The sequence below is a fragment of the Castanea sativa genome, chromosome 5 (genome assembly GCF_040712315.1).
Source record: "Castanea sativa cultivar Marrone di Chiusa Pesio chromosome 5, ASM4071231v1".
Lineage (NCBI taxonomy): Eukaryota > Viridiplantae > Streptophyta > Magnoliopsida > Fagales > Fagaceae > Castanea > Castanea sativa.
In genome coordinates, this window is record NC_134017.1 from 65050103 (window position 1) to 65069743 (window position 19641).

At 38.9% G+C, this 19641-nt stretch overlaps 1 protein-coding gene across 1 annotated transcript; it reads left to right on the forward strand.

Moving 5' to 3' along the window:
• Nucleotides 1-6594: 6594 nt before the first annotated feature.
• Nucleotides 6595-9469, forward strand: LOC142635624 (uncharacterized). Its single transcript, XM_075809758.1, has 5 exons — nucleotides 6595-6793; nucleotides 7638-7765; nucleotides 7859-8590; nucleotides 8693-8857; nucleotides 8975-9469. The coding sequence occupies exons 1-5, from the start codon at nucleotides 6595-6597 to the stop codon at nucleotides 9467-9469; spliced, it is 1719 nt and encodes a 572-aa protein (XP_075665873.1).
• Nucleotides 9470-19641: the final 10172 nt, after the last annotated feature.

Here is a 19641-nt window from a genome sequence, read left to right on the forward strand (position 1 = left end):
TATTTCAAGAATGAATGAACTTTTCATACCCTTATTCTTGGCAGCTCTGAATTTTGGACAATTCCTTTTCCAATGACCTTTCTTATCAGAATGGAAACACATTCCTTTGGCATAGTCCTTTTTCTTTCCCTTGTTGGCAACTCCTAGGGTAATTTGTTTACCATCTTTCTTGGTGGAGTCCTTCTTCTTCTTCTTACCCTTGCCTTTCAACTTAGGTCGAGAAAAAGAAGCTTCAACCATATTGACATTAACACTGGATGTACCAAGAATGCCTTCTGCTGCCACCGATTCATTCATTAATTCAGACAAAGTATAAATCTTTTTGTTCATATTATAATTAAGCCTGAATTCCTTAAATGATTCTAGCAGAGATTGGAGTATTATATCCGCTTGAGATTCTCATCAATGTCGGCACCTAAAACTTCCAGTGTATTCAGATGAGAGATCATCCTAAGATAATGCTCCCTCACTGAAGTACCTTCTGCCATTTTGGTATTATAATTATGCCTCATAATTTCTTGCCTTGCAGAACGGCCTTGCTCACCAAACATCTCCTTCAGATTTAGCATTATGTTCGAAGCTAATTCTACATCCTGCATTTGGTGTTGTAGAACATTTGAGATAGATGCTAGGATATAGCACTTGGCCATCTCATTAGATTTCTGCCAATGATCATATCGCTATTTTTCCTCAAGAGGAGCATCTAATGATGGAAAGTTAGGACAAAGTTGACTAAGCACATACTTGTGCTCTTCAGCAGTTAGAACAATTTCCAAATTTCTTTTCCAGTCAACATAGTTAGATTTAGTCAGTTTGTTTTGATTAAGAATAACAAAAAGAAGGCTAAATGATGCCATGATTTAAATCTGAAAACAACAAACACGAATATAATAAGTAAACCGGACACTATCAATTTAGCATAAAAACATATGATGTGGAACCTTAATAAACACCATGATTGATTGAGAACTATTCTCATTATTAATGCTATCATGATAACTCTTATCAAATACTAATAATATGCCGTATTAACTTTAGCCTCTAAGTAATAATAACATAGCTTATTTGGGAGGTTAACATTATACTTTATCTAGTGTATACCATTATCTAGAATCATGTGTAGCCACATTTCATCTCCCTTATAGTGTCTAAAGTTGTAGTACCATGAAACAAAACACCTTCCTTTGGGATCACAAGGCATATACGCCAAGACAAGGTGCTTGTTCACACTACTTTAAACGGGGTAAGTTCAATCTTGTAGTACCATGAAGTAAACACCCTCATTTGGAATCACGAGGCATATATGCCAAGACGAGGTGCTTACCCACACTACTATGAACCGATAATGGAGGCTGTGAGATCCAACATTTGTATCTCTCTCTCACTAGATATTTTAAAAGAAAGGATTTTAATTAGTAATCATGTGTAATCTCATCACACATAGCTTTGCTCTTTATCTATGTGAAAACACTTAGAAAAATTCAAAATTCACAACTTTCAATCGATCGAATGTATTTCTCGATCGGTCAAAAAAATTCGTACCAAACTTTCTGCCTGGCTCGATTAGTACTCGATCGCTACTCAATCGATCAGAAAAGAACATTTGATTGATTGACTAGCAATCGGAAGTCAATCGAATTAGAGAAAAGGTTTCTGTCTCACTCGATCGATCGAAAGTAATTTTCAATCGATCGAAACACGCGAAACTTGAATTTTCTAGAATTTTTCTGAAGCAGTTTTCAACGGTTTTCATGAACAAACTACCATCATATGAACATAATAGATTGAATTTGAGAGAAAAATTGAATTCCACTGATGCAATGACCTTAAAGTTCAATCTAACATACTTAATATCAAACTTAAACAACATCATAACATCAATATCAGTTTTCATCAAACAATAATTTCGACAACCATGTAGAAAATTAATTACAAAATCTTCTAACATCATGAAATTATTATACTTGATTCCAAAACTCACAAAACATGTTATACTAATTCGAAATTGAGGACTACTCTGATACCAATTGTTGGAAAAATATGGTTTGTATCTCATACAAAATATACACAGTGAAAAATTAACGGATCCACTTCATTCACAATTGATAACATGTACTATGTAAATTTCAGAATTTAAGAATAAAAGAACGTACCTTGGTGTAGTGAAATTCAAAACCAAAGATTAATAGTACTTGGGAACACTATTAATCTTCACTCCAATTCCACTAACGCCCAAGACGTGTAGTCTCTCAATCTATTCAAGGGAGAATAAGAGAGTGGCTTACACTCACACACACACACATATCATTTGTCTCTCTCAAAATTTTGTATGTTTCTCTCCTTATACATTGATTGGTCAAAAATGTATTGACTCCTTATGATGAATTAATTGATTAATTACCCAACTTTATTAATTAATCAAATTAACATGCAATGTATGTGGCAGCACAAACTAGAATTTTCTAGAATTTTTCTAAAGCAGTTTTCAACGGTTTTCATGAACAAACTACCATCATATGAACATAATAGATTGAGTTTGAGAGCAAAACTGAATTTCATTGATGCCATAGCCTTAAAGTTCAATCTAACATACTTAATATCAAACTTAAACAACATCATAACATCAATATCAGTTTTCATCAAACAATAATTTCAACAACCATGTAGAAAATTAATTACAAAATCTTCTAACATCATGAAATTATTATACTTGATTCCAAAACTCACAAAACATATTATACTAATTCGAAATTGAGGACTACTCTGATACCAATTGTTGGAAAAATATGGTTTGTATTTTATACAAAATATACACAGTGGAAAAATTAATGGATCTACTTCATTTACAATTGATAACATGTACTATATAAATTTCAGAATTTAAGAATAAAAGAACGTACCTTGGTATGATGAAATTCAAAACCAAAGATTAATAGTACTTGGGAACACTCTTAATCTTCACTCCAATTCCACTAACGCCCAAGACGTGTAGTCTCTCAATCAGTTTAAGGGAGAATAAGAGAGTGGCTTACACTCACACACACAAATATCATGTGTCTCTCTCAAAATTTTGTATGTTTCTCTCCTTATACATTAATTGGTCAAGAATGTATTGACCCCTTGTGATTAATTAATTAATTAATTACTCAACTTTATTAATTAATCAAATTAACGTGCAATGTACGTGGCAGCACAAAAAAATCACCAACTAAAATATAATGCAGCGAAAAATAAAGTTGACACGATGATTTTTTTACAAATGGGAAAAACTTTAAGGGAAAAAACCCCACCGAGTGATTTTAAGGTCACCACTCTCGAGATCTCATTATTATCACAACAAGCGATTACAAGTAAAGGAATCCCAGTACCTTATACTAACCTACAGTTGAACTCTTACCCCAATACCCAATTGGACTTAATCTGTAGTGACAATCTCTCCTTGTATTTCACGGCTCCCAGTACGTGACTAACCAAAAGATGCGCAGATTTCAGTACGTGACTTGATTACCAACTTGAGAAGGATGTTGGTTGCAAAGTTCTTCAATTCATCACATGATGAAGATCGTGAAGTTGCTTGATCACAAAACCGTACGATGTACAAACACAGCAGCTTCTTCAAGATGAATTAGGGCAAACTAGGTTTTCAGTCACAATATGCATGAACAACACTTTGCTTCACACTTGTGCAATTGTGCTCTCTGTGACAGCCTTTAAAATAATCCTTATATATGTTTAGGGTTGTGAGAAAAGAAATCTCAAACATACATTCACGGATTAGATGAAAATTAGAATTTGAAATCTGTTTTTCATAAATCTCGACAGATACCCTATCTATCGAGTAGCTGTCGAGCCTTAAGCTGAAACAGTTTTTTAAGCCTCGATAGATACTAGCTGTCAAGCTTTAATGGACAACACTTCTTCACTTGATTCTTGGACAGACTTGCATGGCTTTAACACTTGAACTTGAAACGTTGTTTCTTTAAAGCATTAAACACATCCTAGATCTACCCAATTACAAGTAAAGTGCGTCTTGTCAAAAGATTAGCCAATCACATAAAACATTGATATATGTTCAAAACATTGATATATGTTCCTAACATGATTCACATATGCCCTAACATACATAATTGATTATCTAATTGGGCTAGCCTTTTAGGCCATTCCAATTGGGTTAAGTATGTGGCTTGGAGTGAGACCAAGAGGGAACAAATAAGACTCTAGCTCCAATTGGTCTTGAGCTTTTTTGTCAACTCTTGACAAGTCCAGAGTTACCATTAATTATATTTAATACCACTATATAAATATAATTGCACTCTAGGCCTTATTAATAAATTATATCCCAAGATTTTATTAAACATTCAACCCCTTTATAAAATATCCGTAGTAATATAAAGTCATGAATGTTAATGGCCACTTTGAAGATTACTACATCTTAATCCTTGAGTACTCGGTTTAATCCTTTAAGTTATTCATCATATATTTATGAAAATCAATTTCATAAATATATACTTTAGTAACTCCTTACTAAAGTGGTTTGGCCTAACACTCTGAATAACCAAACTCATTAAACTTATCTCAAGGAAATATTTTATATCTCCGTTAAGAGATTATAAATTCCATCTTGAGAATATATGTTCCCTCAACACTAAATGTGGCTGCCCAACATATTGAGGTTTTAATCATGACTTTAGATCTCAATCCTGATATATCAAAGTAACCTACACCTCATTATCAAGTCCATTATTCTCTCAGGATTAAGAGTTCATGTAAATAGAAGTCGTGAGATTTATTATTCATTTGACAATCGTTAAGAGAATGATAAATCTCACAGCGGTCCAGTTCAATATGTCTTAACTCTTAAAACATATCATATCAACTAGAAGTCTTCACTTCCATGATCAAGACAAATTATCTTAGTTGATATGTTATAGTCTTTGCAAATGAAATGCCTAATTTCATCACCGATTACAAACTAATATTCTGAGTTTACAAAGAACTTGTGATTTATATCTTCTGTGACTAAATCACATACTATGTATCTCATGGACCATATGATAATGTCCAAATATTCATGTTACCCTTATTTTAGATAATAATAAAAAAATTTATTAATCACAACATAATATCATACATAATGTCATATATAGTATCATACAATATGATTTAAGGGCACTAATCCTAATGTCATCCAACTTAATTATGATAATATGAAAGAAAAAAGATGCACAGTCTACTAATTGCTTGTTATTATTATACTAAAACACTAATTCTTTTTTATCTAAATAAGAATTAAATTTCAAATTTCTTATTCAAAGGCAAAAATATAAAAAATAAAAAACCTTACCAAATTTTGTAAAGCGTTGAAGCAAAACTTCTTCTAATATGTATATCATTACAAATTTTTATAATAAATATAGCAAAAGTAAAATTATACCATTTGACAATGTGCTGAAATCATCAGTGAGTTGTAGGCTCTAAAAAAGCACTCCAATGGGTACTTGTAGAATAAGAACAAATGGATCAAATAGAAGGCACCGATGTGGTACTGGCCAAAGACCCTCTGAAGGTCAAGTTAGTGAATGAGAAATCTCTAAGAACTCTATATTGAGAGAGCTAAGGATTTTCTGCGTAACCAAGGAAAGAAAAGGTCTGGTCTTTATATAGGGGTGAATAGCGAATCGAGATCCCTCAAAAGTAGGGATCTTTTCTTAAGGAGGGTAACTAGTATTAGGGTTTCTGTGATTATAGGGTGTCCTTCCATATGAGGAAGATACGTGGGCGTGATATTATCTTGGTACGTGATGCGCAAGATATCTTCTTGTAGGAGCATGCGTGGGGAACATGTATGGAAATGTAGGACCCGTCGGTTTTCTTCATCCTGTCGGCTTTATGATCAACCATCACTTTAGTTTTCTCATTCACATGGGAGGCACCCGTCGGCTTTGGGGTTGCCTTTTGGGAGGGTCCTTCATTGCCTTTCAATGAAGCCGACGACCCTGTTAGGGTCGTCTGCCCTCTCGGTCTTCTGTTTATGTGTTTTATTGTCGAAAACATCTCTATCAGCTGCCCCTTACTCCATGGTTCCATCGGTCTCAACCGACGGGCCATGGAGTACTGCAAGCACTAATTATGATTTTTTTGAAAAGGGCATCATTAAATGTCTCTAAGCAATCTTGTCATAAATGTTGGGTGACACGTGGCGCTAGCTGGTTGGCTTCATTTCCAATCATAGGTGTCGCTTAATATTCCATGCCCCTTTACTCTATAAATAGTTCCTCACCACCTCCCCATTTTTCCTTTACTTCATCTTTGAGAGCCTTGAGAGAACCAGAGCTATCGTGCCGTCATTCAAGCCGTTTGTCACTTGCTGTCCATCGACCTTCGGAGGAACCATCGCTCTTAATCTGTTCGTTTCTTTTTGTAAGTTCCCTTCTCTTTATTTTTATTTATACTTTTGCTACCCGTCGTCTTTTGTGTTTTGAGACCTGTCAAAATAGGTTCTTAGAAAACCTCCATTGCTTGTAGGTGGATAAATGTTAGATAGAGAAGTGATGAGTGAACTGTCGTCGTCAGTCCGTGAGGGTGCGAGCTACTATGCGATCTATCCATCAGGGCATAAGCTTGAGGAAGATTTCCCTTGGTCCCCAAAAAAGGGAACCGTCTACTAATTCCCTCAGTGATGAAGAGGAGGATAAGGGGGAAGAGGATGAGGGAGACGTGGAGGGAGATGAGTATGACAAGGGAAAGGAGGATGAAGAAGACGGGGAGGATGAGGATGTTAGGCATCCATTGTGTATGTGTATCTGTGGTACAAGTGTGTGTGTTTGTGTGTATTGATGCAGGGGAATGCATGTGTAGGTGCAGGGGTATGCATGTAATGATGCAAGGGTATGCGTGTATTGCTGCAAAGGTGTGCGTGTAAGTGTGCAAGTGTGTGCGTGTGAGTGTGCACTGCATAACTGAAGGTAGTTAGTGTCAGTTAGATGGAGTTTGTTAGTTAGTTAAAGGTAGTTACACTTTCGGATGTATAAGATGATTGTGGATGGTTACTGATTCATTCATTAAGAAATAACACTTGATTGACTCTCTCTCTCTCTCTCTCTCTCTCTAATTCTTGATATTTCTTCTTATGCCTTGTCAATGGAGGTCTAGATCCCCTTGAAGTGATCTACTAAAAATTTCCTTTACTTCATAAATCTTAACATTGGTATCAAAGCAAGGTTGATCCCAATTCACCACTATGACTTAAACACGATCCAATGCCTAGAATTCTGAGAAGATTACAACGATGTCTAAGGTCCTTGACTGCCATGAATAGAATTTACAAGAAATTTAGAACCAATTACAAACCCTCAACTCATTTATGTAGAGAATAGCTGAAAATGAAAAGAAGCATCCTCACTCTCCCATTAATGGGTCACGAGCTCTTCAAATTGGAAATGCCAACAACTTAGAGTCTTCATCAGTGAGTTCCATCAAGAATCTAAAATTGGAAATTCCTCGGTTCTAATGTGAAGATCCAACTTGTTGGATTTATAAGACCAACCAATTCTTCTCATACCATAATATCCTTAAGCATCAAAAGGTGATCATGGCTTAATATCACCTTGATGGGGAGGCTCTGATTTGGTTTCAAGATGCTGAACAAGCAGGTGGCTTTGCTAGCTGGGAGGTCTTTATCAAAGCTTTGCAAACTTGTTTTAATACCTCGGCTTATGATGATCCAATGGAAGCACTCACTAGGCTTAAGCAGACTACCACCGTGGTATCATACAAAGGTAACTTCAAAATTCTCTCTAACAGAATTAAGGGGTTGTCTGAATCTCACAAACTAAGTTGATTTCTGAGTGGTTTAAAGGATGAAATTAGATTACCTGTAAGGATATTAGTTCCTAAGTCCCTTAATGATGCTTTTGGGCTAGCTAAGATTCAAGAAAAGTACTTAATAAGTAATAGGAAGACTTTCAAACCTATATCAGATATTAGTAAACCTTCTATTTTAGGATTGCCTAAGTTGGAGGGTAGAACTGATTCAAAGGTTAAGCTTCCATTGCAAAAGCTAACAAATGCCCAAATAGAGGAGAGAAGAAAACAAGGGTTATGTTACAATTATGATGAGAAATGGCATTTAGGTCATAAGTGTAAAGGGGCAAAATTGTTTTTACTAGAAAGTTGGGATGTGGAAGTTGAGCCTAATTCTGGTGCTCAAATTGTAGATTTTGAGGAAGATGGGTTGGTGTTGGGTCCTCAAAAGAGTGTGCATTTAGCTGACAGTGTAGGTGCACCTGTTGAAATCACTTTGTATGCTTTGGTGGGCAATCCATCTACTCAGACTATTAGGGTGAAGGGCACGATAAAGAATCATGAGATGGTGTCTCTCATTGATTTTGGGAGCGCCCATAACTTCTTAGATGCTGCTAAGCTACATACTCTAAAATTACCATTGGATACTTCTCAAGTTTTAGAAGTTAAGGTGGCTGATGGCAACATTATCAAAACATTAGGGGTTTTTCATGGAGTGACAGTCATTATCCAAGGGTATAAATTTGTAGTGGATTTCAATGTGTTGCGTATGGGGGGGTGTGCAATGGTCCTTGGCACTTAGTGGCTATGTACATTGGGTAAAATTGTCTGGGATTTCAAGCTTTTGACCATGAGATTTTGTTATTTGGCTAAAGAAGTGTTCTTGTAGGGTTTGCACATGTCACCTTCAACCTTTTCAGAGGTTGATAAATTTTTTTCTAGTTCTGAAAAAAAGGGCTTGGTCCTCCATATTTCAACTGTCAAAAATGTTGTTTCTGGTGATCAGCCTTTCTTACCTGCTGCCCTGTTAGATTCATTGGCTCACTTCTCCAAGGTGTTTGAAGTTACTAAAGGATTACCTCCAATCTGAGGGCATGAACATCAGATTGTCCTTAAGGATGGCACACTACCAGTCTGTGTAAGACCCTACAGGTACCCTTATTTCCAAAAGTCAGAAATTGAAAAGATTGTAAATGAATTGTCAAACTTAAGTTCAATAAAGCCTAGCCAAAGCCCTTTTTCCTCCCCTGTTTTACTAGTTAGAAAGGTTGATGGAAGTTGGAAGATGTGCATTGACTATAGAGCACTCAACAAGGCCACCATCAAGGATAAATTTCTAATCCCTGCGATGGATGAGCTACTAGATGAACTTGCAGGTTCCACCATTTTTTCAAAGTTGGCTTTATGGTCAGGGTATCATCAGATCCGTATGAAACCTGAAGATGTTCCTAAAACAGCCTTTAAGACTCATGAGGGTCACTATAAGTTCCTTGTGATGCCATTTGGCTTGACAAATGCTCCTTTAACATTTCAGGCTCTTATGAATGCTATCTTTAGGCCTTATTTGAGGAAATTTGTATTGGTTTTCTTTGATGACTTTTTGGTATTCAGTTCCAATTTTTCTGATCACTTTTCTCACTTGAAAATTGTGTTAGAGATTCTGTAGAGTCATCAATTATATGCTAAGCAGTCTAAATGTGTGTTTGGTTGTGCTGAGGTTGAATATTTAGGCCATATTATATCTGGGGAAGGGGTAAAGGCTAATCCTAAGAAGACTTTAGCTATGCAACAATGGCTAGTTCCCCAAAATGCTAAGGCTTTAAGAAGGTTTTTGGGTCTCATAGGGTACTATAGGAAATTTATTCAGGGTTATGGGGCTATTGCTTAGCCCTTGATTGACCTTCTCAAGAAAAATGGGTTCCATTGGTCAGACAAAGCTCTTTTTGCTTTTAATAAGCTTAAGGCTAAAGTAGCTCATCCTCTAGTCTTAACTCTTCCTGATTTTTGCAAGTCTTTTATCATTGAGTGTGATGTTTTCGGATATGAGTTAGGGGCTGTCTTGATGCAAGATCATAGGCCCATTACCTACCACAGTTAGGCCTTGAAGGGAAAACATCTTCATTTGTTTGCTTATGAAATGAGATGCTTGCTTTGGCCACTGCAATTAAGAGATGGAGGCCTTATTTGTTGGGCAGACCTTTCATTGTGAGGACAGACCACCAAAGTTTGAAGTTCTTGTTGGAGCAAAGAATTGCCACTCCAGCTTAGCAAATATGGTTGGCTAAGTTACTGGGGTATGCCTTTTGATAGGCCAAGAATGTATTGACCCCTTGTAATGAATTAACCAATGAATTAGCCAAGTGAATTAATTAGGTTCAATTACATGCAATAAGCGTGGTAGCATAAACAAATCACCAAATAACTAAATGCAGTGGAAATTAAATTTGACACTGTGATTTGTTTACGAATGGGGAAAACCTACACGGCAAAAACCCCTACCAGGTGATTTTAAGGTAACCACTCCCGAGAATCCATTATTATCAAAACAATCAATTACAAGTAAAAGAATCCTAGTACCTTACACCAACCTACAGTTGAACCCTTACCCCAATACCTAATTGGACTTATTCTGTAGTGACAATCTCTCCTTGTATTGCACGGCTCTCAGTACGTGACTAACCAAAAGACGAGTGGATCCTAGTATGCGACTTGATCACCTACTTGAGGAGGATGTTGGCTGTAAAGTTCTTCAGTTCATCAACCAATGAAGATCATGAAGTTTCTTGGTCATAAAACCCTATGGTGTACAAACATAACAGCTTCTTCAAGATGAACTAGGGCAACTAGGTTTTCGGTCACACTTTTCTTCACACTTGTGGAATTATGCTCTTGTGCAACTGTGCTACCTATGACGGCCCTTAAAATAATCCTTATATATGTTTTGGGTTGTGAGAAAAGAAAGCCTAAGCACATACTCACGGATTGGATGAAAAACAGCTTTGAAAAACTAAGTTTTATAAAACTCAATAGATAACCATCTATCAAGATAGTTGTTGAGCCACGGGCCTTAGCAGCTTTTAAACCTCGATGGATACTAGTTGTCGAGATTTAAAATTCAACACTTCCTTACTTGATTCTTGGACAGACCTGCATGGCTTTAACACTTGAATTTGAAACCTTGTTTCTTGAAGTATTAAACAAGTCCTAGATCTACCTAATTACAAGTAAAGTGTGTTTTGTCAAAGGATTAGCCATACATAAAATGTTGACATATGTTCCTAACATCAAATCACATATGTCTTAACACCTTTATGGTTGAATACAAGAAGGGTGCTAAAAACAAGGTGGCAAATGCACTTTCAAAGAGGTCTGATTACATTTCTGTGTCATGCCAGCAAGATGAGTCTTCCAAGGCTAGCTGCCTGCTACTTCTTTTAGTTCCTGATCCTACTTGGTTGAATATCCTTAGAGATAGCTATTCTCAAGACCCCTTTAGGCAGCAACTTATTCAATCCATTCAAGTTGGTACCTCTCCCATTGGGTTCACTTGGGAAAATAATTTAGTTTTCTACAAGGACGGGTTCTTTCTGGGTCCCTAATGCCCTTTGAAATCTCAAGTTTTGCAGCTAGTTCACAGCAGCCCTATGGCTGGTCACTCAAGCTTTCTCAAGTCTTATTAGAGGGCTAAGAGAGAATTCTTTTGGCAAGGGATGAAGGCAGATATCAAAGCCTTTGTAAGGGCGTGTGATGTTTGCTGAAGAATCAAGTCGAAGTCTTTTGCCCCAACTAGTCTGCTTCAACCTTTGGAGATTCCTACCACTCCTTGGATAGATGTAAGCTTGGATTTTGTTGAAGGTCTACCTAAGTCCCAAGGGTTTGAGGTAATTCTGGTTGTGGTAGATAGGTTGACAAAATATGCCCATTTTATGCCTATTTCTCACCCTTATTCTGTAGCTAAGGTTGCCTCTTTGTATATGCAATATATTTTCAAATTGCATGGTATGCTAGCCTCTATTGTGAGTGATAGGGATGCCACATTCACTTCCTTGTTTTGGTCCGAATTATTTAGGCTGCAGGATACTAATTTGGCTATGTTAACTGCTTACCATCCTCAAACAAATGGTCAAACATAAATTGTTAACAAAAGCTTGGAGCAATACCTAAGGGCTTTCACTAGTGACAATCCTCACAAATGGGTTGAGTGGTTCTCTTAAGCAGAGTTTTGGTTTAACTCGAATTACCATACTAGCTTGAATCTCACTCCCTTTGAAGCTTTATATGGCTTTCCCCCTCCTATATTGCAATCCTATGTGCCAGGTACTACTAGGGTGGCCGCTTTGGATTCTTTGTTATGTTAGAGGGAAGTTATCTTAGCTACTCTTAGATCTAATTTGGCTTTTGCCTAGGAAAGGATGAAGGTTCAGGCTAATAAGCATAGGTAGGAAACGTCCTTTGAGGTTGGTGATTGGGTCTACTTAAAGTTGCAGCCCTATAGACAAAGAACTTTGGCTTATAAGGGGAAGTGGAAGCTGTCACCTAGGTATTTTGGGCCTTTTCAAGTGCTACAAAAGGTTGAGACAGTTTCCTATAAGCTGGATTTGCCTCCTCAAACCAAACTCCATCTTGTCTTTCATGTGTCATGCTTGAAATTGAAGCTTGGTCATCATGTCCATCCTACTCCTACTCTGCCACTTATGGATGCAGAGGGTTAAGTGTTCACTGAACCTATCAGAGTGCTGCAAACCAGGTCTAGGACATTGAGGTCTAGAGAGATAACTGAAGTCTTGGTTTAGTGGTCTAGTTGTTCTTCAAAAGATGCCACATGGGAGTCTTTGCATCAACTTCAGCTGTCATTCCCTCACCTTGTGGGGTAAGGTTCTCTAAATGGGAGGGGGTAATGTTAGGCATCCATTGTGTATGTGGAGCTGTGGTACAAGTGTGTGTGTGTGTGTGTGTGTGTGTGTGTGTGTTGGTGCAGGGGAATGCATGTGTGGGTGCAGGGGCATACGTGTACTGATGCAAGGGTATGTGTGTATTACTATAAGGGTATGCGTGTAAGTGTGCAAGTGTGTGCTACATAACTGAAGGTAGTTAGTGTCAGTTAGATGGAGTTGGTTAGTTAGTTAGAGGCAGTTACACTTTCTGATGTATAAGATGTTTGAGGATGGTTACTAATTCGTTCATTAAGAAATAACACTTGATTGACTATCTCTCTCTCTCTCTCTCTCTCTCTCTCTCTATCTCTCTCTCTCTCTCTCTCTTTCATTCTTGATATTTCTTCTTATGCCCTGTCAATGAAGGCCTAGATCCCCTCGGAGTGATCTACTAAAAAATTCCTTTACTTCATAAATCTTAACAGAGGAAGACAAAAGGAACCAATTTGAGGGAGAAGAGTCAGTAGGACAGGTGGACGGGGGTGCCTGTCCCTTCATTCTCCCTGCGATATGGACTGTCAACGATTTCTACCGGATGATGTCCGATAAGGTGTTCAACACCCTTCGAGACGTTACCAGATCTTGGAGCATATCCCTCTCCGTCTACCTAAAAAGTTTGAAAGGTGCTATTAGGGAAAGACTGCAGACGTGGGCATGTATGACGCCATGTTTGTTGCAAGATTGAGGCTACCACTAACGTACTTACACCGTCGGCTGGCCAACTACTTGGGCTTGTCCATCAGCCAGATCGCTCCGAATGCTTGGAGAACTTTTATTGGAGCTGAAGTGATCTGGGGTTAGCTTAGTGGTGGGAACCGTCGACTTACCCTCGACAAGTTCTTTTATTGCTACAAACCCTAGCACATCTCCTTGTCCCAAGGGATTTATCATTTCCTAGCGAGGAAGACGTCGCTTAGGCTAGTGTCAGACATGCCTGATTTAAATAGAAATTTGAAAAATAGGTATTTCTTTATCCAAGGGATGGACTAGGTGTGTAAACGGGAGGAGTGGGATAGCGTGCCCCACGGGTTTGACAATATATAGGGTATTGTAAGGGATTCAAGTGTGACACCGTCCACGTTCTTTTACCCTTGCTTAACTCCTTTTGTCATGCATTTAACATCGTCTATTTTTTCTTTCAGCTCAGGTATGTCTGCAAATATTCAATGAACAAGAGGTTTTATTTCGTCGTGTATTGGAGATTCCTCTAGGCCGAAGGAAGTGGAAAGACCTCGTCACTCTAGACACCCTTCACGCATATTGTGGTGGTCCTGAATCATCACCTATAGCCCATCGATTAGATGCCTTCTCCCATCGACATAAGTTTTGAATTCTTTATCTGCTTCTCGCCGTCTGTCTATTCCTTTCCTTAGCAGAGATGGAAGCAGGGAGACAGAGGGCGTTGATGAGGCAAGCTGCTGTGGCACGCAAGTAGCAGTAAAAAGGTAGGTCCTTGGCGTCGGCCTCCAAGGTCGTCACTTATGGGATGATGAAAAGAAAAAACGACAGCAAAGATGACCGTTTGCACAAGAAGGGGACAAGTCCCCCCGTCGGGGACAAGTCCCCCCGTCGGTGACAAGCAGCTGAAACAGCCGTCACCCCCAAACCTAGCCATAGGGTTGTTAAAGGGTTGATAACGTGGAAGGGCCCCGTTGTTCAAGGCGCCATCCACAGGCTGCTTACACACAAGGATCATGCCATTGAGATGGTTGATTCAATCATCAAGGAGACAGACTTGGATCCTTGCGCTGATCTGAACATGGAGGACTTAGGGGCATCAAACCTTTTCAACTTGTCTAGGGTATGTTCCTTTCAAGCTATGGTTTTTTGCACTTTTTGGTCATTCTTTTTCTGATGGATGTCTCGATTCAGGCGTTGGTGCATATGAAAGCGCTTTAGGATAGGGGTGTTGCCAACGAGGGGGTGATCTGTCGCTACCGAAAGCGTTAAGAGATTGAGAATAAGGAATGGGACTAGTATAAAGAGGCAGTTCGTATTCTCAACAAGGAGTTGACGGCTATAACCACCAAACTGAAGGAGGAATCATGTCTCCGAGAAAAAGCGGAGAAGGCGAAGGTTGATCTAACTGTTGGAAAAATACATGAAAAATACTTGTTTGTATCTCATGCAAACATGCGCAGTGGAAAAAATTAACGGATCTACTTCACTCGCAATTAATAATATATACTATGTAAGTTTCAGAATTAAAGAACAAGAAAGCGTACCTTGGTGCGGTGAAATTCAAAACCGAAGATCAAAAGCACTTAGGAAGACTTTTAATCTTCACTCCAATTCCACTTAATGCCCAAGATGTGTGGTCTCTCAATCAGTTTTCATCAAAAAGAGAATAAGAGAGTGTCCAACACTCACATACAAACCATTTCATTCCTTGTATGAAAACACTTATGAAAAAAGGTCTCATGAAAACCCTCTTAGAAATTCTGTATGTTTCTCTCCTTATATATAACTGATTATCTAATTGGGCTAGCCTTTTGGGCCATTCCAATTGGGCTCTTATGTATGGCTTAGAGTGGGACCAAAAGGGACCAATAAGACACTAACTCCAAAATTACCATTAACTATATTTAATACCACTATATAAATATAGTTGCACTCTAGGCCTTATCTATAAATTATATCCCAAGATTTTATTATACATGCAACCCCTTCATAAAATATTCGTAGTAATACAAAGTCATGAATGTAGACTGCCACTTTGTTAATTATTACATCGTATCCTTGAGTATCTGATTTAATCCTTTGAGTTATTCATTATATATTTACGAAATCCAATTTTATAAATATATACTTTAGTAACTTTTTACTAAAGTGGTTGGGCCCAACTCTTTAGATAACCAAACCCATTAAACTTATCTTAAGGGAATATTTTGTATCTCCGTTAAGAGATTATGAATTCCATCTTGAGAATACATGTTCCATCAACACTAAATGTGGTTGCCCAACATACTGAGGTTTTGACCGTAACTAATAGATCTCACTCCTAATATATCAAAGCAACCTACATCTCATAATCAGGTCCATTATTCTCTTAGGATTAAGAGTTCATGTAAATAGAAGTCTGGAAATTTATTATTCATTTGACAGTCGTTAGAAGAATAATAAATCTCACAGCGGTCCAGTTCAATATGTTTTAACTCTTAAAACATATCAACATACCAACTAGAAATCTCTATTTGCATGATCAAGACAAATCATCTTAGTTGATATGTTATAGTTTTCGCAGATGAAACGTCCAATTTCATCACCGACTACGAACTACATTTTGAGTTTACAAGGAACTTGTGATTTACATCTTCTGTGACTAAATCACATAAATCACATACAATGCATCTCATGGACTAAGATAATGTCCCATTAGTTCATTTATAAATAGTCACATATAATTAAACAATTTAATTATTAATGACATGCCAATAAATTGGATTTTAGGGCATAAACCCTAACACTAACGATGGAGTTAACCACCCTCCGTGGATAGGTGGATAAGGCAAAGGCTAACGCCGTAGTGAAAATTAGGGTTTCTCAATCCTTCTTCGATCTTGCGGCGTCTACTATGGCAACAGATTTGACGACTGCTTAAAGCAAGTTGGGTCCATCTACCCCAACCTTGACCTATCCAAGATCACCCTAGATGACACGGTACTGACGACTCCTAGGGGAGATGACACCATCAATGAAGAGCCTGATGATTTTGCCTATACAATGGAGCAGGACCTGAAGGACAATGGTGTGGTCATCTCCCAGTCTGTTCTTGAAAGCCCCGTCGCCCTTGTGGTCTCGTCTGTCGAAGATCTGTCTGGCCAAAACATTGTGAACTTGACTGCCATGGATGCTCCTTTGTCTTAGTTTTTTTTTTTTTTTAATTTTTAACTTGTATTTAAGTATTCTATCTTATTTTCAGACAATAGTGAGTGCCCTTTCGATTTTGGGCTTTGATGTAAACATTTTGCCTTTTATGGGCTTTTATCTATTGTCTCTCTTTTCTATCCGTCGCTTGTACTTGGTTTTTTTTTTTTTTTTTTGCTATTTGAATATGCCTTTGCCACATGTGGGTTTTTGGTATTTAGTTCTACCCGTCCACCCGAAGGACATAGGTTATTTTTTTAGGGCCAGGTACCTGTTGGTATCTGTGATCTCTTGTCCATCCTGGGGTTTGGACTTAGTGGGATTTCTAAGACTTCGCACTTGTCAATGTCCACGGTCGTCCGTATACCTAGTAGGTAGGACTTAGCATAGCTTTTAAGGACCAGGTACCTTGTTGGTATCCGTGTCCATCTATCTACCCCGTAGGTAAGACTTAGGATATTTTTAAGGACCAGGTACTCGTTTGTATCTGTGGCCATCCGTCCACTCTGTAGGTAGGACTTAGAATATTTTGGAGTACCAGGTACCTAAGGTCGTCTCTGTACCCCGTAGGTAAGACTCAGAATATTTTGAGGACTAGGTATCCGTTGGTATCTGTGGTCGTCTGTCTACCCCATAGGTAAGACTTAGAATATTTTGAGGACCAAGTACCTGTCGGTATCCATGGTCATCTGTCTACCCCATAGGTAAGACTTAGAATACTTTGAGAACCAGGTACCCATCGGTATCCATGGTCGTCTATCTATCCCGTAGGTAAGACTTTGAATATTTTGAGGAGAAGAAAAATGAGCAATGTTTTTGATAATTCCTCCAAGTCATATTAATAGTAGTGTTGTCCAAAAAAGAAACTTAACATCCCAACATCCTTTGATTGTTTAGAACCGACAGAAATATATAACAAAGAACAGGTAACATAAGCAAAAAGAAATGATAACATAAGCTGCATCTAACCATTGCTAGTAGTATTTCCTCAGGTGCTCAGTGTTCCATAGGTGATGGAGTTTCTACTCGTCGAGGGTTTCCAGGTAGTAGGTCCCTATTCTACGGTAGTCGATGATCATGTAGGGTCCCTCCTAATCGGGGCCCAGCTTGCCTTATGAAGGATCCTTGGTGGCTATTGTTACCTTCCTCAAGACCAGGTCCCCAACTTGAAAATGGTGAGGTCTAACCTTGATGTTGTAGTGTTTTTCCATTAGGTCCTAATAATGAGCCATCTTTTGTTTTGTCGTTGCTCTGACCTCGTCAAGGAGCTCTAACTGCAGGCGCAACCCTTCTTCATTCTTTTCATGGTTGTGGTGGGACACTCTATAGCTGGTCATTCCTATCTCTGCCGAGATGACGACCTCGTGCCTATACGCTAGGCGGAAAGGCGTCTCTCCCGTAGTTGTGCGAGCCGTTGTTCTGTATGCCCAAAGGACACTGGGTAACTCGTCTGGCCATATATCATTTGCCCTCTCAAGTCGAGTTTTGACCATCTTGAGCAAGGACCAGTTTGTGACTTCAACTTGTCCGTTGGCCTAGGGGTGAATGGGAGAGGAGTAGTGGTTCTTAATTCCCAGCTGTTGATAAAAGTTTCTAAAGGCATCGTTGTCAAATTGCTTGCCATTGTCGGAGATGAAGATCCTAGAAATTTTGAAGCGGCAAATGATGTTCTTCTAGATGAAGTTTCGAACATTTTTCTCTGTGATAACAGCTAGTGGCTCTGCCTCTACCCATTTAGTAAAGTAGTCGATCCCTACGACGAGGAACTTGAGCTGCCGTATGGCTAGAGGGAATGGTCCTACTATGTCTAACCCCCACTGTGAATGGCCAGGGGGTGCTCATTGGTGTGAGTTCCTCTGTTGGTTGTCATATGATGTTACTAAAGCGCTGGCACCTATCACACGCCCTTACGTAGGATTGGGCGTCCTTCTGCATAGCGAGCCAATAGTATCCTGCTCGTACGAGCTTGTGAACTAGTGAGCATGCCTTTGAGTGATTCTCACATATTCCTTCGTGCACTTCTCTCATGACATAGTCGGCTTCATGAGGGACCCATTAGTTTGCTTGCTCATTTTCCTCCCTCGGGATCTGCACGAACTTGACTACAAACCCATCTCCTGTCTTACTCTTGACCAAGTTCAAATATTTCTTCATCTGCTCTCCCTTTGTCTTATAGTGGCCGGTGATGTGTTCAACCACAACCTGTGAGTCACAGCGCATGATTGCTGACGTGGCCCCTACTACCTTAGCCAAGTCAATGCTTGAGAGGACCGCTTCATATTCTGCCTCGTTATCAGTTGTTGGGAATTAGAGGTGGACCACACACTCTACTATGTCTCATTCTGGTGTTTGTAACAAAACCCGAACTCCACCTGCTCGTTAATTAGACAATTCATTTGTCCACACAATCCATGCCGTTGGTTCTTCCTCTTCAACTCCACCTGTTGTGAACTCTGCAACAAAATCAGCTAGTGCCTGCACTTTGATTGCAGTTCGAGGTCGGTATTGAACGTCAAACTCATCGAGCTTTACTGCCCATAGGACCAATTGTCTAGCTGCCTCCGAGTTATTCATAGCCTTTTGTAGTGGCTTGTCAATTTGGACCACTATGGTATGTGCTTGGAAGTATGGTCTAAGTTTCTGTGCAGTTGTAATTAGTGCAAAGGCCAGCTTCCCCATTGGGGGGTATCATCCCTCCACTCCTCATAGTGCTCGGCTGGTGTAGTAGACGGGTAGTTGTACTCGATCTTCCTCCCGCACCAGAGCAGAACTGACGGCTGTTTGAGATACGAGAAAGTAGAGGGAGAGCTCTTCCCCAAGTTTGGATGGGATGAGTAGCGGGGGAGACGTGAGGTAGGTCTTCAGCTCTTCGAAGGCCTTTTAGCACTCGTCAGTCCACTTGAAAGCTTTTCGCAGTACCTTGAAGAAGGGTAGACACTTATCCATTACTCTAAAGACGAATATGTTAAAGGTTGCAACCCTACCGTTTAAGCTTTGTACCTCTTTGACGTTCTTTGGAGAGGTCATCTCTACTATT

Bases quoted from the DNA above. Each gene is read 5' to 3' on its own strand.
- LOC142635624 (XM_075809758.1), top strand. From the start codon at position 6,595: ATGCGATCTATCCATCAGGGCATAAGCTTGAGGAAGATTTCCCTTGGT. The intron at 6,794-7,637 runs GTATGTGTATCT...TTTGGTTTCAAG, and splicing joins GGATGTTAGGCATCCATTGT to ATGCTGAACAAGCAGGTGGC. The intron at 8,858-8,974 runs GTGTTTGAAGTT...TATTTCCAAAAG, and splicing joins CATTGGCTCACTTCTCCAAG to TCAGAAATTGAAAAGATTGT.